Genomic DNA, 26663 nt, shown 5'->3' with positions numbered 1-26663 from the left:
TCGACACAATCGGGGATTTCGGGGAAACGACTGTACGCATTTCGGGCCTTAATCTTATATAACATTGATAAGGAAGTGTAATTAAATTATTTATTAACCGTACATCGGGCTACGGCGAATTCTTTCGAACCAATACAAACGACGTCGTATTTATAAACATCGCGCGATGATAGTTGTCGACCTTTAGTAAGTAGCATGCACGGATCGGTGGGAAGAGATTTTGCCCCCGGGGGACGTCGGTTTATTAGAAACGATTCCGTAACTACTCTTAATTGTTATTGTGTGCAAGAAAAAATTTGGTCGATTTTGCGATCCGTTCGGTATACAACGTACACCCGTCAAGTATACACTATCGAAGCTAATTAAATGAAAACAAAAAATATTTGTTAAACGAGCGAAATCCCTATCTTAGCAGATTAAAGAAATACCACGTCGAATATTAAGTAGCGTATATAAGGAGGCGCTTAGTCTCAGATAGGATATAGTGCGGTGCCGACCTTGCTGTTGAGTAGAAGTTTGCTTTGTTGGCAAACCTGACTCAACTTGAGGACGAACGGTGGGAAGCGAAAATTTTACGGGCAGTGCGAAATCGGAGTGTGTTTTTTCTTTTCTATTTGGAATAATTGTAAGTATAGATGAAGCGAGTAAAAAAAAAAATTTTTTTGCCAAAAAAAAAAATTAAAATATTTCACACTAGAACGTATAAAACCTAGGTCGATATGTAGGGTAATCTGGTTCTAAATAATATAATACAAGGAAAAAGATCCTCCATAAAAAATTAATACTGTCGAGATGTATGAAGACTCTAAATTGTATTATTTGAGAATGGTCGTTTAATATCTGTATCTTTTAGACATTTTGCTATTTAAATGTTGCTGTTTTTATTATGCTTTGTTTGATTTATTCGTACTTCTGAATAATACAGAACAAGAACAAGAACTCTCAACAAAACAACCGCGTTATTCCGCATTTATTTATTATACCGCATTATATTTTGCACTAATTTTACTTTAACAAACTGTAAGAAGATTTTCTGAGCGTATACCTACGTCATCTATTTAATCGAAACATTTTTTGCAGACATTTTTAGAATATTTTAGGCGTACATTTCAAAAATATCTCATTTTACCATCTTTAAAATGTTTGTAGGCATTGTGGCTAGTTCAGTTACTTTTTGCGACAGATCTTTGGAGTTTTTGCCCTTATATCTAAAAGATCAGCAATAAGTTGCATGCCCGAATCTCGAACGTAGCCCAATAGCGTCATTATTTCAACATTGTGTGATTCCTTGAATTTAATTTGGCTGTTGATTACATCTATGTCCGTTATTCTGAGCAAAATAGCACGAGGCCATAGGATTGAATAGTTTCCATGGTTGAAAGAAATCCCGATTATAAAATTGGGTAAAATACGATCTAAAATAAAGTATAACAATAAAGTTAATTTATTATTTTATTCTTTTTCCCTATTCCGACTATGCGGATTTTTTTTGGAAATTTTATTCAGTCTTTTAAAGTGACTTTTCAACGATTTGCAGGCCGCAACGCACAGGGGAAGATAACAATTAAAATGTAAATGTCATCGTTATATGTAAAAAAATATTATTAATTTACACCAAGTGAGAGTTATTTAACTGGAAATCTAAAATTTTCTGAAAAATGAAAGAAAAATTATATATTTTTAAGTTTGGTAAAATCCTATTTTTGAAAAGTATATGTGGCTAACTGAATATGTGTAATTTTTAATTGAAACACAAAAACTGCGCCGCCATCTGACACCGTAACTTATAAGCGAGCCCATAGGTGGCGCCTGCGGCTTGAGCGCAACGCGGGCTTTACTTTATCTAGAGGGCACGAGGCGGGGTCATAATTAATTCGATATAACCAACAAAGTTGGCCTGGAACAGTCCATGAAAAAATAATAATTATTATTTTCATCAATGCTTACATATAAAAAAACAATATATTCGAACCTACGTTAAAGCAAAATAGGTTAACCCGCTTAACTTTTAACTAAGAGGTTAATCAAAATAATTGAAATGATGTTCACGATTAGCAACTAAAGAGGCGAAATATTTTATAGAAAATATAAACAGAATTACAAAATTAAAATCCCATACACAACATGCATTTTGTGCATTTCTATTCAAATCAGTTTGAACTGGCTTACAATTTATTTATCTTTAGCAAAAGCGTAAATACAAAAATTTTAAAAAATAAGATTCGACTCGACTCACACAATAAAAAAAAATTAGCTAAGTATATTCTAAATAATAAATAGATAAACAGGAAACAATACAACGCACGAGCGCATAGTCTCACAAGATTATATAAAAAACATTTTACATCGATTTATAACGAAAAGGTTTTAAGAAAATGCATCTTGCATGGAAAACTTTCTCACAATCTTGCCACTATATCTATATACACGGGTATTATCTGCGATATTTAAATTGTATGCATGTGTCAACTTTGTTGCTGACACAATGCACCTGTAAATAGTGAAACCACATTTTTTTTTGCAAAAAAAGGTTTAAAAGCGTCATCGATGATCGCACGTGTACAATGTCAATGTCAGCGGAGCGTCGCGTCTAAACTATCTAAACCAATTTTCGTTGTTACAGGATATGGCTACCATACCGCTTGCAATGGCTATCGTTGCGATGTGTTTCTACATCCACCTCACAGGTAAGTAGTATCGGTTACGCAAAAACTTATTAAAAATGTGCAAAAAGTCAAGCCTTTAAACGGACGAGAAATATTTCCTGTCATTTGAAATTAAACCTGCTTTTTACGTGCCGACTAATTAAGCCGGGCTTTTGTCGGATCAATTTTGGCGGCGATAAGGCACATATTTCAGTCAATGGTCGATTAATTAGTTATATCGCAAAAAAGCGTGGCTCGAAAATTCTAGATTCGCGAATATTGCGTAATTTTATTTAAAAAAAAATGATCGCCAGAAATCATAGAGCAGTCTCGATAACAGTGCTACCGTCACACTGTGGGCCCCATGCATAAACTAGATTGCAATCAATCGTTATTAAAAATGCAAAAATGTTTTTTAATTAAGAACGTACTGAAACATGTAAAAACAGTATGGCTTTCTAAAAATACTTTACCAAGAATTTTTTATAATCAGATGTTTAAAAGAAAGTCTATTTTTATTGCAATCGCTTCAATAAAATAACGAAGTTTTCGTACTTTTTAAATCGCTCAGTAGGCATTGAAAACAAATGCCGCTTTAAGTATTTGACAACTGATGTCAGTCCTGTTAATTAGTTTAGACCTGTACATGCAATGTAGAATGTTTGTGTTTTTGCTGCGATTTGACAAGAAGTGAGGGGATAAGTACCATTGATATTTAATTTTTCAAATTCTATAGAGTAAAAAAATATAAAGGCCAACGAACGACAAGCAAAAATATACATTTTTTATTAGGCAAGGGCGTAAACTATTAAAAACTGTTAGCCAGAAATGTTGCAAATAATCGCAAAATTTATGCCAGTTAAAAATGTCAACCTCTGAGTGACAGCGAGAATGACTAAAATTATAATTTACCTAGTGGGTTTCAGGGTTTAAAAACTATGTTAAGTAGAAAACATCTCTGCCAAAAGTTTATTTATAAGCCAATTCTAAGGCTTTTTCTTATCCTTTAGGTTTTTTTAAGTTAATTTAATTTAGGTAAATAGTTCATATATTTGGAATCTGTTAACTAGTACGTTTTCTGTTTCCTTAAATAATTGTAATTGCAAAATCCTTACAATTTTTTTTATTCTAGTTTTGGTATATCTTTAAAATATACTCCGAAAAATACTAATGTGGCAACGCTGGAAAAAAAAAGTATTATTATGTACCGGCAATGTATAATAATAATAATAAATAATAAACAATTTTAAGGTTTTTAAGTAACTAGAAAATAATCGAATTAATGCAACCTAGTTTGGGCAATGGGCCCACAGTGCGTCATCAGTGATATCAAAGGATTAAACGTGCTCGTAAAACGAACGTTCGTTCATTCATTCATTAAATCATAAATTCCCTCTAAAATTTTTTTTCGCGCACGGCTACATTTATTTAGTTTCACGATGTGTGCTTTTGAGTGACGACCGCAAGAAGATACAAACCCAAAATAAACCATACATTCTTCAGGGAAAATTAACTTCTTTGGAACACCGCATGCAGTTGCGAGCCTCGAACACAAAATCACAGTCCAGCCGACATAAAGGAAAATCATTTAAGACAAATAATATCAATGGTTCCTAATTGTGTGGATATTTCAAAATTCTACGCGATGTAAAGGAATCTAAAGAAATATATACTTAACACTTTTTTAATACAAAACATTTTTTTCATTTTATTTCATTTTTTTTTAAATATAATCAAATACAAATTAATTACATGTAATAACAATAAACTCAAGCAGAGCGAGTGTTTAAAAAAATGTATAATTAAAACTTCATTAGTACCAAAAAATTTACTTGAAATTCAATTTTCATTTTCTTTAATTTAAATATAATTTAATTATCTATAAAAATATTACATTCAACAGTTTAGTCACGAGCGGAGCGAGTGCCAAAAAAAACATGTGATATGAAAATTTCTATTTTCATTTCATTTTCAATTTTCTTTAATTTCATTAAATATAAATTAATTAAATATAAAAATATTACATCTAAATTTAATTAATTCCGTTGTTTTGAATAGATAGTTGTCCATAAAAATACTTTTCTACCATACCAGCTATAAGGTAATATAGTGGCCTTACTGCGGCAAAAATTGCTGGGCCGCAGATGACTATGAGAGTTTTGTAGAGAAGGTATGGATGTTTTGCGCATACGTGACCCCCCAACCGACGCTTTGCGCCGTTTTACAAAAAAAAAAAACTGCTTACATAAAAAAAAATACATGTAGAAATTGCATAGAATCTACAGAAGAACAAAAACGCCAAATTAACTACCCACCCCGACGTGGGTGTTGCAATTCGGCAGTGCTTTTCCAGAGCTTAACTCTGTTTTTGCACGAAAATTTAATAGAATTTCGACATATTTTGAGAAAATACTGCCGGAAAACTGCCGCATCCAAAGATCGACATAGTTGTTGCATTATTGCATACATAGTTGCTTCATGACTTTCTGTACTGTCAGCGAAGGCAAGACCTCTATATGTCTAGTAGTTATATGGTTTCTACTAATAACAGTTATTTAGTAAATTTTAATAACCCCTATGTCTCGCCTATGCCGAAGCCTCGAAAACTTAAGAAGATTGTCGACATAACCTAAAAGTGCGATTCCGTTGTTTCAGACGCTTCGCCCGCGCTACCGAAACCCGAGACAGGGCGTTGCAGTGAATACGAAGAAGACATGAACCTTCCACATGACGGAGACTGCAAACGGTATTACCGCTGCGTGTACGGGCGGAGAGTGCCGAAGATATGCCCCGACAACATGCTGTTCAACGTAAACATGGCCAACTGCGACATGTATTACAACGTGCAGTGTCAACACAAAGACGGCGAGGAACTCGCGCAAGACAATCTCAAGGTCATCATCGAAGACCTGACTTCCGGAACGGCGGTGGGAGTGCCCGCGGTTGTTAAGAAAGTGCCCAGCACTACCGTCAGGGACAAGAGGTTCGTTTACCTCCCGCACCCCGCCATAGCGAGCGCCTACTACAAGATCGAGAACGGCAAGAAGCTGCTGAAGCACTGCAAAAAGGGCACGGAGTTCGATTTCCACTTGGAGGTGTGCGTGAAGATCGACGGGAAGAAGAAAGGTCGATAAAATTTACGGCGTGGCGACGCGATGCCAGTGGGGTAGGAGCTTTCAAATGACCAATGGATCCTTATAAGATTATTTTTCAATTTGCGATGCGGGTTTGCCGGTCATACGATGTATTGATTCGCGAGCGATCCGCGATTGGAGAACGATATTTATTTTTGTACAGAATAAATTATTTTCTTGTTAAAAATAGTTATTGTTTTTTTTGTGAGTAAAACGTTAACTAAGCGCCGCTCCTAGCTGGGAACGCGTAATCTGACGAATAACAACTCGGCGTCAACAATCTTGAGTAGCTGTGACTGGCCGAATGACCCTAACACACATTGCCACTCAAAGAAGAAGAACATTGAAAATTGACAGGGTAACAGTGACCACAAATTATTATTTATATATTAGGATTGCTTCCGCATTTAAGACTAAATTTAACGTAATAGAAGCCTAAAAATATTTGTTCTGCATGTAACTGGGACTTAAAAGGCGCCATTTTTTTTTAGAAAGAAAATACTTTGTCACTAGAAAAATGGCAAAAACACATTCATAACGGCAATGGGAAAGTCAACATACCGGAAGTACATCTTGAGAAGAGAGGCGACCGAATGGATATCTTTCAATATGTCCTCGGTATACAAATCCGGAACTCGGTCTTCGTCGAATGCGTTCCTCAGTTTTTGGATATTTGAAGTTACACCCGATAATCTGTAACGAACGATATCAGTTATTGAAAACGTACATAGGAGACGATTCTTAATTATAATAATTTCCCTTAATGGTTAAGTTGCGCTGGCGATTTTTTTTACATTGGCAATTAGCGAGCTAAACAAAACATATTATACAAAGATATTAGGATTCAATTTCTTTGCACTTGCAAATAGAAAATTGGAAAATAGTTTTTCTTTTGGTTTTCATTAATTAATTGGTTCCGTAAATTTAAAAACAGTATTAACATAACCTACGTTTGGGAATTTTGTAGGTAACTTGGCAAGTGGGATGTGGATTAAATAGTATTTTTTGTCAAGAAGTTACGAATAAGAATCATTAATTTTATTGGCATGAAAGTTGCTGGCTAAGCTGGCCGTATAGCCGTATGTGGCAGTGGCCAACTAAAGCGTAATTGAAGAAGAAGAACTTAAACTATGACGCCGCCTAGTTAGAGTTTCAAACTTTGATTGAGCAATTGCGATATTTGAAGTACCCGGGGCGCTCACTTACCTATAAATCCCGTCGACGATACCATTCGCCTCGATAAATTCGGCGCAGCACTTCAGTACCGTAGGGACTTCGCGTCCCGTATTAAGCAGGTGCTCGCCTAAATCGCAACCGAACACCCGCTCCTTCAGTATGCCCGACTGCTTCAGGCGGCGTCGCGACGGCCTGTTCAAAATAAAACTTCTAAAAAACGTTATCAGCTTGCCGTGTTTGCGCAATACCGGCTTGATCGGGGTTAGTGCTAACGACCTACGGGCAGAAAAAAAAAGAGAAAGAACAATGGCCGCCAAAACACAGAATGGCGACACACATATACGGGGTGTTTCGAAATGGAGGAGATATAACTTAATTCTTGTTGCAATCAAGACAAAAAAGTTTTTGTTGTAAATACATAAATGCAACAAAATATTTTTTCAAAGATCTCTCTTTATTTAGACTGCAAAATAATTCTACTAAATGCTTCCAAAACACCCTGAATATGTCACTAAGCAACGATAAGATCCGCTAAACGTATCACAACGCATGGAGTACGATCCCGTTTGATTTAATTTTTTTACGGCGGCCTTAAAACAATTGGAAATCGTATGCCCAAACGTAGTAAATTACCATCCAGAATCGCCTTGGAAATCTATACCATACAAGTTATTGATGAAAGGCAGTCCACATAAAATCACACAATAATTTCGGAAAAGTCAAAGAGACTACTCAAAATCTCAAATCAATTAAATATAAGTACAGGGTGTTATTTGACATTACATAGTCTAATTGGTGAATTTGGACCTCAGTCTGATGCCGAATCGATTTTTTGTTCGGCCGAAAACGGATAAAAAAAAGTTTGTTTGCCAAATGATATTTGATGTTAATTTCGATAAATACGCTGCAAAAGCCTATTTAGACTATTTATCTGGTACATGATAAGTGGTTATGTTACAAAACTAAAAAACAATAACGTTTTGTTGATGTTATGATTTCTTTAGAAATATTTTTTTTATTTTAATCAATTTTCTAATATATCCATTCCAAATGTCGCTTAACGTTGCTTCCCATTTCTCAGTCCACACTTGTAACAAATTGAAAAACTTCTATAATACTACAAACTTCTGGAAAACTAGATCCAAACAATTTTCCTGAAACTCTCAACATAATTTCAGATATAATGAAATTCAAGAATCTGATATCAAATCTTCTTATCATATTTCTTGTAACCGTCAACAGCTATAAGTCTCTAACAAAATATAATACACTAGCTAATTTTGCTAATAATTAATCGGAAATTCTTTATACAGTTAATAATAATAAGATGATTTTTTTTTCAAATTTGGATGTATTACACAATAATTTCTCTAATCTTGTTAACACTAATACAGAACAATATATTTTTTGGAGTTTATACTTATTAGATTAACAATATTAGTATTAAAAATTAATCGGGAACCCTTTGTAGTAATAAGGAAAAAATAATAAGTCTGCTGCAACATTTTTTTATATTTGAGCTTATTAAACGCAGGGTTGCACGATTTGGCAACCTGGCACCAAGAAAACCTTATTGGCGTCATTATTTCATCCGGCATACGAATTTTTCCCGGAATACCAGGCAGCAACCGATAAACCAGTATTTTTGCCATTTGTCCCTCGACCATTCAATAAATTATACCACCCTGTATGTTGATATCTGCGATTTACTAATAAATTTCCAAAACGACAATGGTGCGTTTACAATACGGTTTCATATTGGGAGTGTTTCAATTCACGGTAACTCCGCTTACCCGACAACAGGTGGCGGTAGCGGCATGTTCCTGGGCACCTTGTCCCCGATAATGTGAACGCAATGTTGCGGGAAAAAGCCCACTTGGAAGCCCCGTTTGCCTCGCCACCACATCGATTCGCCGGGACTGGCCATATCGATGACCGATATCATGTCGCCCACTTCCAAGTTCAGTTCGTCCCGTGCCTAAGAGAAAATCAAACCAAAACGGATCGGGCTAATGATTTTTGACGGTAATGGTTCGCAACAACAGAAAAAGAAGAAGAAAAATCTAATCGTAACTGAGTTACTACGGTTTCGATGATGTTTCGACTCGATTTTTGGGAAACTACTTAACAGATAGCAGAGAGTTACCCTTGACAATGTAAGTTCTGAATTTCTCCCTGTTTCGTCGGGTGTACCGCAAGGTTCTGTCCTTGGACCTATATTATTCTTAACTTATGTTTCTGATATTTGTACATCCATCGAATATTTGAATTTGCATTTGCAAATTATTTGATATTGCTTCAATTTATATCAATTTGGATTTGCATAACTTATTTCTATATTCTTCTAGGCATAATATTCAACTTAATGCTAATGTTCTTTTCTCCTAAACCCAACATTGAACAAGTATCTCAAATGTGTTTATTAATTAACGGTGAACGTTTGAAAGTTGTAAATTGCAATAAAAACCTTGGTGTTATACTTGATTGTACACTTAGATTCGTGGAATATGTATCTTTGTTGGTGAAAAAGTCTTATTTGGTTTTGCGCCATATATACAGGCATAGAACTGTCAGTTTCAGTTTACGGACACTTTTAGCTCAATCACTTGTCCTTTCGATTATGAACTTTGGTTTAGTGCTCTATTACCCATGTCTTGATAGTATTAACAAATATAGATTGCAAAAAATTCAAAACAGCTGTTGCACATTTATTTTCGACTTGCATAAATTTGTTAGGATTTGCCACAAAATCCAGGAACTTAACTGGCTAAAAATTGACAGTACTTTCAAGTACTTTTTGGCGTCTATGGTGTTCTAAATTATTAAGACATTAAATCCGCCCTACTTGCGAGCTAAATTACAGTTTCGTAATGTTCAATCAGTGGCTTTAAGGCACCCCTACAGACTCGCACTGCCACGATATCCGCCGATCATTTTCTTATAACTCTGTTCTGATTTTTAATAGTACACAGTAAATCACATTCAATTAAATTCTTTAAAAAATACTTCAGGTAGAAACTGCAAACTTCTCAAATAATTTGATTTTCAATGTTATTCTTTGTATTATTACTTTTAATAACTTTCTATTGTTCGATATTACTATTACATTTATCTATTATACTATATTTTATATTTATATATTTTGCTAGACTTCGCCTCTTCTCTACTGTATATTTATAATGGGTCTTTTTTTTTTTCGATTTATAGAACTTTAAGTTGGCATTACTGTTTAAGATGGCTACCGATTTAACAGCTGTCAAGTGATTTATTCTCAGTTTGGTTTGGCAATTCATCATGAATAGACTCACGCCTGAACAACGCTTGGAAATAGAGCAATTTTATTTCGAAAATCATAGTTCTGTGCGGAATACGTAACACGCACTACGTCCATTTTATCGTCGACAAAATCGTCCATCAGAGCAGTTAATTCGATTAACCATGGAACGTTTTCGCACCACGTTTACTCTTATTGATAACTCGCATCCTCAGAGAAGCCGTACGGTGCGTACAGAAGAAGCTATTGCTCCTGTAGAGCGTAGCATTGAGGAAGACCCGAATGAGTCCATCCGCCATCGAGCACAGAAATTGGATCTGTGTCCATCCACTTTATGGAAGATTTTGCGGAAGGATCTTGGTTTACGTGCTTACAAAATCCATCTCGTGCAAGAATTGAAGGCAAACGATCATCAAGTAAGGCGTAGATTCGTCGAATGGGCCCAAAACGAGATTGCCGTTGTTCCCGATTTTCATAAGCGAATTTTTTTTGCGATGAAGCGCACTTCTGGTTGAATGGCTACGTCACCAAACAAAACTGCCGCATTTTGAGCGAAGCTAATCCTCAAGTGCATGTCGAAACATCGTTACATCCAGAAAAACTGACTGTTTGGTGCGCTTTATGGGCTGGTGGAATCATTGGTCCGTATTTCTTCAAAAACGATGATGGCCAGAACATTACAGTCAATGGTGATCGGTATAGAGCTATGATTACTAACTCTTTCATTTCTGAATTAAATAACCATGATGTCCAGGCGATGTGGTTTCAACAACACGGCGCAACATGTCACACAGCTCGTGCCACAATCGATTTATTAAAAGACACGTTTGGTGACCGCCTAATTTCACGTTTTCGACCTGTGAATTGGCCTCCAAGATCTTGTGATTTAACACTGCCAGACTACTTTCTGTGGGGCTATCTAAAGTCATTGGTCTATGCGGATAAACCACAAATGCTTGACCATTTGGAAGACAACATTCGCCGTGTTATCGCCGATATACGGCCACAAATGTTGGAAAAAGTCATCGAAAATTGGACGTCCAGATTGGACTACATCCGCGCCAGCCGTGGCGGTAATATGCCAGAAATCATATTTAAAATTTAATGCCATCTTTCGGATAAATAAAATTCATGTCGATCGAATAATCCATCGTTGTTTTATTGCAACTTAAAGTTCTATACATCGAAAAAAAACACCCGTTACTATATTTTATATTTATATATTTTGCTAGACTTCACCTCTTCTCTACTGCATATTTGTATATAACAATATACAACAATAACGGCAATTTATTATTATTATTATTATTATTAAATGTGACCGAAAGATAACACCGGCAACAAAAAAAAGAAGCAAAAGTAAAAATAACTACGAACTTAATTAAAAGCTTTCATCACCTGCGAGACGTATCTCCTGACGCTGTAGGCTGCAGCTACTGCGGGGGTGTTGATTGATCGGCTTTCTTCGCTGGGCACCAAGAGACGGTGGCCTTTGTTGTCCATCTGGAGCCAGTTGAGTACGGGACCGCAATTCACCGAATTGTCGGCTATGCTGCTGAAGCGTTCCAAGTAGCAGATCAATTTCGACTGAAACCAATGACGCGACATTGAGCTAGAACTTTCTGAGGCGTGTTTTGTTGTTTTTGTTTAAGATACTTCTTCATTTTTTTAAAGGAGGGAAAAGAAAAACCAAGTATGTTCTTCAAAATTTGAGGGAAAAGTGGAAATTGTGAAAATTTTAATGCAACTAAAACGTAAATAAAGGAATATAAAACTATGTAGAATGAAACACAACAATCAGGTACAGCACGATCTAAAAACATGGTTACTATTGGGTTGGTTCTTTTAAAAATATTTTCAAAGGTAAAGATTAGATTGCCAGTTGAGGTGCAAGGATCAAAAATAATATTTCTCTAAAACTTTCGTTTACCACCAGTGAAAGGGATAGGGAAGGTCTTGAAATATTGAACCAACAAAAATAAATTTAAGAACATAATAAAAAATCGGCACATTTTTTAAAAATTGTATGCACACACAAATGGCAGTGTGTTTACGATGTAATTTCAAAGATTACAATTTACTTAGATTTGTATCAGACACGCTCGAAGAATACACAAATATAAAGTGACCAACTATACCCACAGTTTTGTACTGTTTTTTCGCAAACCGTACTCTTTTCAAATCATCTACTCTGAAAGTACTGATTTGTATGATTTCATACTCATTTCTATTTCTAAAACATTTTTTTAGATTGTGTTATTTCAATTTTATTAATTAAATATTTAAAATTATTTTGACAGTGATTTGAAAATTTCATTGCTTGCCGTTTCCGGCACGTCAGAGGACAGGGCAAACACCAGACACCAGTTTGACAGTGATTTGAATTTCGCGCGCACATATGGCTGCCGTTTCCGGCACAATTGAGGTACCTGGATAAATAGATAGATAGATACTACAGACCTCTTTGTCTAACAACGTCAAAATTACATTTGTGCGCGTGTGCGAATTTGTTTACGTAATCCCCAGCCTGATCTTTGATGCGCCGTATGCAAGGCATGCTTGATAATCTTGACGCATGCGCAATATGTACGACAAAGTTTTATGGAAATTCCCTTTTTATTTAATTAATTTGAAAACCAACAATTTCGTACTTTTTGATCAAGTTAAGAAGACTTGAGGTGTACAAAATAAAACAAAATTTTATTTTATTTATTTCATTATATTATCAGTGAATTATATTAGCAACTAATAATTTTTAGATTCTTAATTCAAATATGAGCTATAAAAAATTAAAAAAAAAAAAGAGTTTTCGTTCATTGTAGTCAAAAATCGAAATGATGACTCCTTGGTTAAATGCAAAATCTCCAATATGGAATTTTCAATGGCAATTCATGGACGCAGTGCAATAAGAACATATCGAAGAGTTGATAGTGAACTTTAGAGCATTAAATTGTTTCAAATGGACCTTCTAAATAGTAAAATTGAATGGAAACAAGTTTCTTCATCAAAGGAATTTGTAATGAAGGAAGTAAAAGATATTGTTAATAACGACAATTTTCTCTTAGAAGAAATTCGAAGAGTAAATTTATATTTAAATGAAGAAAAATTGAATAAATGGCAGGATACGAAAATAGAACTTGACAAAAGATGGGTAGAAATCTCTGGGCATTTTAGAGTAGAATATATTCCATATGAAAATTTAAAAGTTTTAATAGAAATTTCCTTATGTTGTCCAGGCACTAATCCTCCTGTTGAAAGCAGTGAGAAGTCGCAACTTTCTGTTCTTCTGGCTACATTATTAAAATCCTCATTTAGCAAAAAAATCCACTCCGAAGAAAAAAGCAAATAAAGGTTTCATCGTTTTTTGCAAAGTATACTCTTTTTGGACAAACAATAGTTGGCCAGGTTAACAAATACAAGAATTCACGGTAAAAAATAATTAATAATGATAAATAAACTAACCCACATAAAAAAAACTTATTCAGGTTCAAACTGAATTTGAAGCCTTCATTTTCATTAAAATTTATTATCAATAATTCGATCTCTCTAGACGTTACGAAGAAGACTTGAAGTTTTATATGTTTTCGATAGAGGACGGTAAATATTTAAGAGTCGAAAACTATCAATCCGTTCGTTTCTCGTCTCTTCAAAACAGTTACGTTTCTTTGATAAAAAAATACAAGTTATAAACAGCGAATAGGGCTCCGAAATTTCGGACACTCCCTATTGTTACTACCCCGAAGTGGTGGTCTCATCAATCTAGCCGATAAAAATGTCGTCGTTGTGTAGAATCTTCCCCACCACCCCGATCCACCGACGTTTATAGACCGTCTGGCGTCGCCAAATATACGGTCATCGATTGGCGAGAGCAAAGCATAAACGCGACATCCCCATCTGCAAAATATATTTGGGTCGCTAGAGCTTAGATTTTTTGTTTGTGACCCAGAGAGCCTCGATTGCGACCCAAGCCAAGAATGTTCCTCGAAATGGGCGCCGAAGTGTCCGACTTTTGTTTCTTCAAACAACCGCCAGGGGATCGCGACTGCTGCTTTTTGATGATATTTGAAAAATGCGACACATCGTGGCGATGGAAATTATTTTCAGGTTCATAAAATGGCCGCCTCTACTGTAAAATAGAAAAAAATGTTTTTTTTTCAAAAATATTCCAAATTAACCTATATCAAAATTAGTTTTAACATAATCTATTCTAGATAAGGAAACTGTTTTGATTGAACTATTTTTTTTAGCTCGCCAAATTAAGGAGGGGGGAAGGGTCAAATATTGGTTTAGAAAAAGTTGAATATTTTTTTTTTGGCTAATCCGCTTTTGACGAACTTAGTTTAGTTTTAAAGAGTATTTATCGCTTTCCCTTCTGAGATATATAAAAATTAATGTAAAAATAGTTTTCTGCGTAGGTATATATATATATATATATATATATATATATAAATATATATATATATATATATATATATATATAAATATATATATATATATATATATATATATATATATATATATATATATAAATATATATATATATATATATATATATATATATATATATATATAAATATATATATATATATATATATAAATATATATATATATATATATATATATATATATATATATATATATTATATATATATATATATATATATAAATATATATATATATATATATATATATAAATATATATATATATATATATATATATATATATATATATATATATATATATATATATATATATATATATATATATATATATATATATATATATATATATATAATATATATATATATATATATATATATATATATATATATATATATATATATATATATATATATATATATATATATATATATATATATATATATATATATATATATATATATATATATATATATATATAATGATGACACTATATTCCGGGATATCATCCGTTCGCTTGTTGAACTCCGACTGGAATCCTGCAGACGTTTCGCCAAAATCTCACTTGGCATCTTCAATGCTCGCGCTCCGTAAACACTTCGAACACTGGGAGGTTATCGGCTGTGCGTGCCGTATTTATACCCTGCGCCGGAGATGGTAACGGTGCAAATACATTAATTGCTCGGTCCTTCAGGCTCACAAACGAGAGTAACAGAGATGAAGAACTGAAGAAAATTAGTACCTGTCTTCGACAAAACGGATATCAAAGGCGCATCATCAGCAAGGCAATCAGTAAGCAACAACAGCCGCAGGACGAGACCCAACAAAGATCGATCGCTGTCCTGCCATACATCAAGGGGGTTACTGACAAAATCGGCCGAATATTACGGAAACACGACATATCAACGGCATACAAACCTGACCATACCATCGGAGCAATACTAAGAAACCCAAAACAAAAAATTACTCTGGAAAACCAAGGAGTATACAGTGTAGCATGCGGATCGTGCAGCCTGACGTGGGACAGACCAACAGAAGGATTTCAGTCAGGCTCGGGGAACATCGTCTAGCCATAAGAAACAAAGAAACAACATCTGCGGAGCCACCTCCCCTCCCGCACAAGCAGCACCGTCACCATCTTCGGCGCATGGTATAAATACCGCACGCACCGCCGATAACCTTCTAGTGTTCGAAGTGTTTTCGGAGCGCGAGCATTGAAGATGCCAAGTGAGATTTTGACGAAACGTCTGCAGGATTCCAGTCGGATGCAAGATTCCAGTCGGAGTTCAACAAGCGAACGGATGATATCCCGGAATATAGTGTCATTATTATATTATATATATATATATATATATATATATATATATATATATATATATATATATATATATATATATATATATATATATATATATATATATATATATATATATATATATATATATATATATATATATATATATATATATATATATATATATATATATATATATATATATATATATATATATATATATATATATATATATATATATATGTATGTATGTATGTATGTATATGTACATATATATGTCTACTCGAAATATAATACCGCCATAAAAAGTGCAAAGCTTCTATTTCGCCCCGTATCTCGACAAAAAAACAAAGAAGGTATTATTGACGTATCTAAAATCAACTAGTCAACAAAATAAATATTCAAATTATACTTATTGAGACAGCGTAATTTGTGTTTGCTGCACGCACAAGTAAGGAATTAAAACTATTAAAATGCCGTGCACAAATGATGGAGCTGTCGATATTCTTGCGGTATATTTTGAACGTCAGTGTTTTCCCACTACGACCCACTATTTATAATCTGCCTACAATCCAGTAAACCAAAAATACTTGTAAAATAAAATAATAAAAAAATGGCGACTTTTAAAAATTTTGTGGTGTCTTATTTTTCTCATCGATATTTTAATTATTTATAAAAAATATAGTATTTCATTTAGTTTTTTTACCTAAGTTAGAACCATTTTTATAGATAAACTCAAAAGAATTTTTAGACAATAACAAACTTTAAATGTGAAAATATTTTTCACGTTTTTTTTTTGACCACTTCAGAAATAAAATGTTTCCCAAGTGTTTACGACGAATTTTTAATTGCCCACCGTGTACATTGTTTTTTTTTTGTTTTATATTATAGGATATACGCTGAAGCGCAAGACATCCAAAAAAACTGCCCGGTTGTCCTTTTTTAGTGTTTACCTACTTTTAAAAATTTCCCGGTTTTTATTATCTTTTATCAATCAGTTATTCAGATAAAAAAGCTTTAAATACGATAGTTTTTTATGAGTTTTTACAAAGAATTCAGTGGCGTATTTAAGAAAAATATGGCCGTTTTTATTTTCGAGATATTATCGAAACTAACATTTTCTTAAATGCGAGTTCATTGTAACTGAATATCTCAAAAATACATCTTTTCGTAAGCTTGCAACAATACAAAAACACTTAATATATTGTGCAATAATACCGGAAAACATTTTTTTCTACTCCCGTCTCTAATTACACACCGATCTAGCGTGCGGGAAGCGTCACTTTACCACGTCAGTTTCGTTTCCCGTGAATCCGAGCCACTTCGGACATTTCCGGGATTTTACCGCACCACTGCCCTCCGCTAGTGTCAAATAAACTCGTGAGTCAAATGCCGTTTACCGCATTTGTTGCATAATATTGTAGTTATTCCATTATAATATTAAATAAAATTAATTTCTTTCAAAATGTAATATGGGCTGATGAGGTGTGTTTAAGGAAGGAATTGGACGGAACAATCGACAACAAACATTTGAAAGGTTGCATACGAATTTTGGAAGAATTGGTGATTGTTTTTTCCTAATTCGGTGCTCCAGCACATAATAGCACATATGTTAGGGAACTTAGACTCAATTTATTCAAAAATTGACTTGGTACATATTCATCAAACGGAGGACCTCCACCTTCCCCCGACCTGAGGCCCCTCGACTTTTATTTTTTAGTATTTCTTAAAAACGAAATATCTAATACTAGAAATAATGTAGAACTTCGAAAAAATCTTATTAAATGCATTCAGAGAGTACCACTACCGCTCGTTCAGTTACAAGCAGCGTCGAAATGCATAGAACAACTCTTGTCGTTAGGCATTTATGCTGTTATAATACAATGTTGTAAACAAGTTTTTTTATATACCTATTTTGAAATAATGGCCAACTAAAAAAATATTTTCCAGTATTTAAGCTATAAATTGTTGCGAATGCGCTAAAAAATAGCCAATTTTTGGAAAGAAAATGTTAGTTTTCGTAATATCTCGAAAATTTATTCTAGTATTGATTTTGAAAATATCAATTAGTTTAGTCGTTAGAAGTACAAAACAAGAATTCGGTACACCGTTGAGGTTTGTTTTCAAGATACAGTGATAAAATTTTACGAATTCCGATTTTAAATATTTGAAATTTGGCGCGCCTATTACACTTCAATTTCGCATTTTTGTACACCTTCATAGTGATACAATCTTAGGCGTGGTAATCGATTTAATTTCATTTTGATTATAACTAAAAATTCAATATTCAAGGCTGTTTAGCATTTGTCAATAAATTCAAGGTGGTACAATCTTAATAATAAACAATAACAAATAAACTTATGCGACTAAATTCTACGTAAAAACACTTTTCATTTTAATTTATTATTTTGTATTTACTTTTATTTAATTTTTTTGTTTCCATAAATAACCGAGAGATAAGAAATACCCAGCGGAATTCGGCCATGTATATTAAACCATAAAGAAAACCCACAAGTTTTAGGGAGAAGTGGCAACGCAGCATTCCGCTACAATATGGCAATGTTGAACTAAACAAAACATGACAAGAAACGCACGGTTACCACTTTAATTTTTAGGTTTTCATTGGAGATGAATTTCGGGAAATTCTCCTTTGTTTTAAATCAAAAACTACGAACGTACCTCGAGGTCCTCTTCGTTGGACGACATCGCGCTCAAATCCGGCAGCTGCGATATCTTCCTGTCGAAGATGCACTGGTGCAGCTGATCGTCCAGCATACGGAAGTTCTCCAGGTTTCTCTGGAGGAGCCAGCACTCGTCTCCGGACGTCACCTGCACCATGAACCATTCGACGTCCTCGTTGTCGTTTGCTAGAACGAAACGAGCCGTTTCGACCAACGATTCGTCAAGAGACGATCAGATACGTACTGTGTTGCGAGTGCAGGGACTGGTCCATGTTGGTTTGCAAGGTGACGTGGAGCTTGGGCAGTTGCACCCTCTCGTAGTGGAAGTGGGCGCATTCTTCCAGCTTGGGGAACCGACACGGTTCTGAACCGACGGTGGGAACGCCCGCCGCCGCCTCTGAGATCTGCATGTCGTCGTCGTCGTCGCCTACGCCGCTGTCTGTGGTGTTCGTTTCAGTGCATAGCGTCTGCAAAGAGATTTGCAAAATGAAATAGGCGACGGCAGCAAAGGGTAAGGGCTAACAGAATCTCGATACCACGCGTACGACGTGGATATTTACAATGTAGCCAACTGTATTGGCCAGAAGTTCGTGTTTTATTTATTTCTTCTATTGTGCTTAAAAAATGGGCGATACATCATTTCTTGATGATTTATCCACGTGTATCATTGGTGGAGGAAAATTTTTCGAATAGCGGTTTAAAAAAAAAGAAAGTTATGTTAAAATATGTTAATTTGTTTATTCAATTCGTTCTTATTTTTGGAAGATACCGATGTAGTAGTGTCATCCGAAAATAGCACGCTACTGGTCGGCTTCATATAGGACACGTTTTTAAAAAATAAGATGACAAGTTTTATCAAAAAGCATTTATTTATTTATCAAAATTAATGTCGCCCCCTTCAAAGTAGTGCCTCTCCCCCAAAATATAATACACTTGTGCTAACGTTTTTCATACTATCCTGGTATAGCTTTGAGTTGTACCAGCTCAATCGTTCCAAACCACCTTCCTTTCATGGGTCTCTGAAGTTTTGGCAATAAGAAAAAGTCACAGGGAGCCATATCCGGTAAATATGGTGGCTGAGACATGATTGTGATTCTGTTTTTTGCCAGACACAAGCAACGATGAGCGAGCAGGTGCATTATCGTGATGCAAAATCCACGAATAGTTTTCCCACAATTCCGGGCGTTTTCTTCGTATAGATTCTGGGAAACGGCGCATAACTTGAAGTCTCTTTATAGACCGTGCGATGTTAGGGTAAGCACTCTTGATATACTACGCCATGATAATCAAAGAAACAAGCAAAACGATTTGATCGAAATTCACCTGCTTTTTTCGGTCTTGGATTCAATGATCCGTTACCTAGTATGACATTTTTGAGCATATCAGGATTATCATTGACGTCGTTTAATAGTTCCTTCGATGGTCCTTTTGTTCAAAATTAAGCAGCTTCGGAACAAATTTTGCTGTTACACGTTTCATGCCCAAAACTTCGGAAAAAATTGCATGGCACGAGGCAATAGAGATGCCGACGTCGAAGAGTGAATTCGGCGATTTTTTAACACTACTTGTTTCACTTCTTCAAAGTTTTAATCAGTTATTAACTTATTGGGGCGCCCATAGCGATGTTCGTCATGGGCGCTTTGTCGATCATCTTTTCACAGCTTTTACCGCTTATAAACATTTTTTTTTTCATCAAAGAAGATCACTGTATGCCGTTGTCAACATTTCAAGCAATTTGCAGCACTGTATTACATTTTTTACACAAAATTTTATGTAAATCTTTGTTCCATTTATTTTTGACAAAACAGTCTAACGCAATTTGGCGGAAACTGTGAACAAATGTTAGGGACCTGTGTACCAACATAACAAAAAAATATATCGAAGATCGAATGTACGTAGCCCGCACAAATTACAAAAGTCACCTTACTTTTTGAACACACCTCGTAAAATAATTGTATATATGACGAATACGAGTGGACCAACAACCTTGAGGCATAGGGTTGTGGAATTGAATGGTAAATTTTTTTTGTGTCAATTGACGGAAATAATTTTATTATTATTATTGAGGCACTACAGCGGCCTTTTCCAGAATGGTTGATTAGATAAAATCAACATAAACCATCTAAGAGAGCTTTACCCTAACTTCGTAGAAGTATAGTTTAGAATTTTGTGAGAAACGCAAGGTTAGAGATCCTAATCCTGATACTAATACCCAAAATGGTCTTTTGCATAACTTCCAAAACGAAACACAACCTTGACATTTCACTAAAAATTCGGAAAAAAGGCAACCACGTTATGGCCGGCTCGAAAAGCTCGAAACGACAATGAAATTTATTAAATACTGCTTTCTAATTGCTTCGAGATAGCGTGTGGATACTGTTAACCTTTAAATTTAAAATGTTTCGCGATAAATTTCACTTCCTGTCCCCCGACAGTGAATGAATAACGGTCATAATAATTATCCGAAGTCGTTAATAAATTACCGGCCGACGACATAGTCACTTTAACCGTTCTATTGTTTTGCACAAAAATCTCTATAATAGGTAAAAAAAAAAACATGGCGCTTAGTATTTCGCGAGCGTTCGAGATCCGCCCGCTAAATAATTGAACGTGGAAATAAACGCCCGCAAATTAGTAACACTTAATAATAATATATCATTTATATTTAGTGCTCGTTTGTAGATATACAATGCTATGTATACGCACGCTGGAAAATTGCTGACGTAGATTGTAAGGTTTATTGTTCGAACTCGAATATGTATGTAGGACCGGAGTTATTCATTTTAATATTGCGTACGGGGAGTATTTTGTTTTCGATTCGGATCTTCGTAAATTTTAATGTCGTCCAGAACCGTATCGCGATATATATAGTCTGTGATTTCATTATGGATTTTATTAAAAATTTTAGTTTTCCGTTCTTTTAATATAACGTAGCTTAACTGTTCGTGAGTTGTGTTTGTTTTAAGTTAAGATTTATTTTTTTTATTTGACTGAATTACAATACATGGTATGTTCACATCACGTTTAAGTACAAAAGAGCAAAAAATATACAATTATATACATATGTATACACACGCATATATGCTTATACACATACGATTAGATAAAGTCTACAATAATAATAGGTACAACAACGTAATACATAACAAATAAAAACAAACAAGAATAAAAATGAAAAAAAAAGGAAGATACCGAACACAACCAAATGGTGGCCACCATCAAGGATCGGATAATCAGGTAATATATTTTACCTTCCACTTGTATTATTCTACAGAGTAAAAACAAGATTTTATTTGGGTTTTACAATTTTCAAATAGCAAGTTTGTGACTCGATTTGGAATTAAGTTATATAAACGTAGGCAAAGAAAATTTTTCATTTTTTTAGTGTATTTAAACTCCTTAGTTCGAAGCAAATTTGAGGAGGAAGTGGGGTATTTATGATTATCCGAGTGAACTGAAAACATATTTTTTGAGTTACGAATTTCTAATATCAAAATCCTGAAACAGCGGTTGACACTGGTCTCTATATCCTGGGTTGGATATAATTCTGATCGCTCTTTTTTGCATACGAAACATTTTTATGGAATCTATTGAGTTTCCCCACAGTATAACAGCACATGATAAAATTGAATGAAAAAGAGCATAGTAGCTCGGGACTAGATAATCCTTTCCGATTAAATTTTTCAATCGTCGTAACAAAAAGTTGACATTGGAGAGGCGCTTTACTAAGTAAGCAATATGGTCCTTACGAGAGAGCCTATCTTCCATGACCACACCCAACAACTTCGCAGATTTTCCTTCCGAAATATTTATATTTGTTGAAAAGACTAACGAGTGAGTTTTATCCTCATTTAATTTTAGGTGATTCCTTCCTGTGTTCCTTCTTTAATAATATCTACATTTGTATTTGATGTTTTAAATGTGGAGTCATCTGCAAAACTAACCGCAGCTACAGGGCCAAAGAGATCATTAATATAAACTGAAAACAATAATGGACCCATAATGGAACCCTGTGGAACTCCGCGCATTACATTTGACATTTTATCACAGCAAAAAAGTGTTTGCTTTCTATTAGGGAGATGAGAGGATAATACCTCTAGCGCAATGGGTTCCAAACCATAAAATTCCAGTTTTTCCATTAAAATTGAATGACTGCGGCAGTCAAAGGCCTTGGAGAGGTCACACAGCGTTGAAGTGGTCTGGATTTATTAAAGTATTTGATTCAAAATAATAAGATAGTTGAGAATACATATTTTTATTGGAAACTATTGGGATAATTGAGACTGGTGGGTAATTATTAGGGTCAGACATTTCACCTTTAAAAATCTCCGGATATATTCCTTAATAATCCTACTGTTCAAACAATGAAAGTCTAAAGCTTTTGAATTATTCAAAGACATTATAATCTGCTCGACCTCTGGTGAAGGAACTAGGGAAAATTTGAATGAGCATTTAGGTTTAATCAAGTTATGCATCAACTCAGATAGCCTAGCAGGAATTTCGTCCGAAATTTCTGACATTTTATGCGCCACAGTGGTAAAAAATAGGTTGAGTATGAGAGGATAAATCTTTCGTTAAATTACATTTACTTGTGCTACACCTCTCGGTGATAATTAATTGCCAAGAATCTTTGCTCTTGTTTTTGGATAAATCTAAATAGATAGATAGTTTTATTCACAAAGCCCAGTATGTATACAGTGGATGTTTCGTCAGGAAACGAGTACATTATAGAGTAGTATCAAGATACATGGAATTATGTATATAAACAATATGATAACACACTTTTAACAGTACAGTATAGAATAGTTACAAACGGATATACAAACAGTACAAACATATTGACAAAATGTAGAGAAAATATCACTAAACTCATCAGGGCAGTCCTGTAATATATGTTTCAAATTGTTTCAGGTCGTAGAAAGCATTGGTTGACAGAAGCTTTCTGATGCACTTTTTAAATTGTCTTGTAGATAAGGCTTTTATGCTTGTATGAAGCCAATTATAGTAATAAGGTCCTGCGTAATTTTGCGACTTTTTGTAAAAGATGTGGTTCAGTCTTGGCTTTAGAAGGTGTTCTCTGTTTCGGGTGTTATAACCGTGGACATCCGTGTGTTTCTTGTGAGAGCCTTTATTTTTATGAACGATGATGAATAATTTAAATAAATATATGCAAGGCACTATTAGTATTTTATATCTTATAAATATATCTTTGCAGGATAGCCTCGGGGGCAGTCTGAAAATTAACCTAAGTATCCTTTTCTGCTGAATGAACACCCTCTGCGCATCACTCGCTTGTCCCCAGTTTACAAGTCAGCAAGTCAACAAGGAGCTTTCAAAGAAAGAATCTCTGATTGTTAACATTGCGAAAAACGTTTTGTTCAGTTTATTACAAACACTATCTACATCGTAGTCCCACTTTAGGAAGGCATCGATATAAGATCCGAGAAACTTTGATGTGTGGTTTAATTCCACGCGTGAACCCGCAAAGCTCAACGCTAGGTTAGTCAGAGGTTTAACATACTGACCAGTGAATTCGATCGCAACTGTTTTTCCCAAATTTATGATCAAATGATTCTGTTGCAAAAATCAACAAACTGTGCCACAACACTAGAGAACCTGTTGATCAGCTCCTGAGCTTTTCTTCCGGAGACGAAGATGGATGTGTCATCCGCGTACATAAAAACGCGGCAGTTGCTATTGAGGAACTCAGGACGGTCATTCACATACAGAAGAATAAGTAGTTTTGTATAAGCCAGTTTTCTTGTATTTTTTATTTCATTCTGATACTCCTTTTTGTATTGTTTATATATTGAAGTCGTCTGGCTTGGAATGTTTGTTTCTCTGGATTTTTAGAATAATAATCGAGAGTGATTGTTAGAGTTCTCCAAACGATATACCGGTTTTACAACCTTTTATGGTTTTTGCATTGGGAATGAGTTGAAGACACGCATGTTGTAAAGCGGCAGGGACCATTCCTTTCAGCACGTGTACCTCAAGCCAGGGCCGTATTTAAGATGATAGCCGTGCGGACTGTTGAATTTTAAGAATAGGGACATTTTCTTTGATTAAACTGTTATATTAATTCATCTTAGGATGCTAATTTTAAGAGTAGGGACATTTTCTTTGATTCAACTGTTATATTAATTCATATTAGTGAGCTTTTTTTAACTCATACCTGATTTCAAGTTGATGTTGCGCATTAGATAGGTTGACCTCCTTTATTAAAAACACCAAACACTGTTATCGTGATGAACAATGGCACCTACCATTCTCTACAATCAGAAAAAATACCGAATTCATCATTGACTAAAGTAGTACAATATAATGTGGACAAGTTGGCCACGGAACGGCGATTCAAAGTTGCAAAGTTCCAGAATTGATATGGAGAGAGCTGAAACTAAGTTTAAGAAGTAACGACACCTCGTCGAAATTTGGAAAAAAATTGTAGAACATGGCATCGAAGAAAAAAATGTTTACAGAAGTCAACTAGTGGCAGAGAATCAATTATTAATATAGGGGACGAGTCCAGTGACGATAGTGATTATTTTAATGTAGAATTTTTTTTTTCAAATAAACATTGTTTTATAACAAAATTTACTCTTTCATTTATATTTATAACAAAAAATTTAAAGAATGAATTTTTCACTGCGTAGACTAATAACAATAGAGGAATCTCACCGATGAAACTCTACACAAATCCGTCAGCTTTCAGCATTTGTATGCACGAAGTACCGAAGTACGGCTCTGAAACGTCTTTCTGGAATTGAGAATCTATTTATTGAGGGTTACAAAGAGAAACCCAAGCGGGGTAGGCCTTAGACGTTCATAAAAATTTATCAATATAAAATACGGTATGTGCTTTGGAGAACTCTATCAAGAGTTGAAATTATTTAACAGACACCGTTTAGCATTATAATGACTTTTTTGACCAGATTTAGAGTTAGTAAGGAGGTGTCTGCTGAAATAGAAGGTTTAAAACTAGTGACTATTATAAGACCCACATCCTAATCTAGATTCTGGAACCTGAATTAGTGTTTATTATTATTAAAGACAGAAAAATAATTAAACTGCCAATATTCAAATTGAGTTTATCATCATATCTTCATCATATCTTTTAGAACATTTCCTTGTTTTTATCCAAAACCAGAGAAGACATTTTCTGGACATGGTCGGGTATTGTTTGCTTGCTGTTTTGTTTTTAGCTTCCGAGATGGTATCTAGTTCTATGTTCGATCCCATTGTTTTAAAAATTGGTTGCAGGAGTGCTCGTTATTAATTATTTTATGACTAACGATGCTAGACCGACGGAGCTTTCTGGTCCTATAAAATTCAGCGCTCCGGCAACACGATTGCCTCTGGAGTGCACATTTTCTTTAATCCCGCTAAGTTATAATGTTAATTTATCAGTCCATTCTTTCAAATATTTGGAATAAATTCACAATAACCAATCTGACAGAGAATGGTGATGCCCTTCTCTTGATAGAATCTTCGATCTATCGATCGAAACCCTTCGATGTCGAAACATTGAGGAAGTTCTTTAGCGTGTCTGTGGGTCATTATCGGGCTTCTTTTTTCATTCATTTCCCACAGCCCACAAAAGAGTATTAGGGTCCTGAGGGTGTCATAATGATTTACCATCCCGTCACTTGGCATAATAAGTCATGGAAGGATCTAATCTCGTTCATTTTTTGTGCCACAACTTTTCTGAACACTTTGTACGGTAAACAATTATTTAAAACTCGAGTACTGACACATATAAGTGTATCAAATTTCGAAGCGGATCCGAAAATAACCACAGAAAGCCGATGGTTGCATTTTATTGCCGCGCACTTCTAACAAAATGTATGTGTTCGTATTGCGTAACATCCGAGCTCCGCGGGGTCGTAAATAATACGAAAAATCGCCGAACAAACGAAAATATTTTGGTTTTACGTTTTGTTTATAAGGCAACGGCGGACGGCCTAAATCTTAACGTTCGTTTTCGCGTAAAAAGATCCATTAGAACTTCTAAACGCCTC

At 34.7% G+C, this 26663-nt stretch overlaps 2 protein-coding genes across 9 annotated transcripts in view; one reads left to right on the top strand and one right to left on the bottom strand.

Annotated features, from left to right (window-relative positions):
* The window catches only part of LOC132705985 (GTPase-activating protein CdGAPr), a 100953-nt gene that overhangs the window by 16935 nt on the left and 57355 nt on the right, over nucleotides 1–26663 (bottom strand). For 7 of the 8 annotated variants that reach the window (XM_060677007.1, XM_060677003.1, XM_060677008.1 and 4 more), the window contains 6 exons: nucleotides 18890–19112; nucleotides 18644–18831; nucleotides 11628–11816; nucleotides 8749–8933; nucleotides 6986–7231; nucleotides 6341–6472 (listed from right to left, as the gene is read on the bottom strand). In XM_060677007.1, coding sequence (XP_060532990.1) covers nucleotides 6341–6472; nucleotides 6986–7231; nucleotides 8749–8933; nucleotides 11628–11816; nucleotides 18644–18831; nucleotides 18890–19055 — 1106 coding nt within the window. In that variant the 5' untranslated portion in view covers nucleotides 19056–19112. The remainder of the gene's footprint in view (nucleotides 1–6340; nucleotides 6473–6985; nucleotides 7232–8748; nucleotides 8934–11627; nucleotides 11817–18643; nucleotides 18832–18889; nucleotides 19113–26663) is intronic. The other variant, XM_060677006.1, reaches the window with a different exon arrangement.
* On the top strand, nucleotides 274–5953 carry LOC132706328 (uncharacterized). Its single transcript, XM_060677603.1, has 3 exons — nucleotides 274–625; nucleotides 2624–2687; nucleotides 5301–5953. The coding sequence occupies exons 2-3, from the start codon at nucleotides 2627–2629 to the stop codon at nucleotides 5777–5779; spliced, it is 540 nt and encodes a 179-aa protein (XP_060533586.1). The 5' UTR covers nucleotides 274–625; nucleotides 2624–2626; the 3' UTR covers nucleotides 5780–5953.

Source organism: Cylas formicarius, unplaced genomic scaffold (assembly GCF_029955315.1).
Source record: "Cylas formicarius isolate icCylForm1 unplaced genomic scaffold, icCylForm1.1 PGA_scaffold_8__14_contigs__length_24414737, whole genome shotgun sequence".
NCBI classification, from domain to species: Eukaryota; Metazoa; Arthropoda; class Insecta; order Coleoptera; family Brentidae; genus Cylas; species Cylas formicarius.
Note: the sequence above shows the minus strand (reverse complement) of the source record. Positions and strands in the feature narration are given on the sequence as shown.

Bases quoted from the DNA above. Each gene is read 5' to 3' on its own strand.
- LOC132706328 (XM_060677603.1), top strand. From the start codon at position 2,627: ATGGCTACCATACCGCTTGCAATGGCTATCGTTGCGATGTGTTTCTAC. The intron at 2,688-5,300 runs GTAAGTAGTATC...CCGTTGTTTCAG, and splicing joins TTTCTACATCCACCTCACAG to ACGCTTCGCCCGCGCTACCG.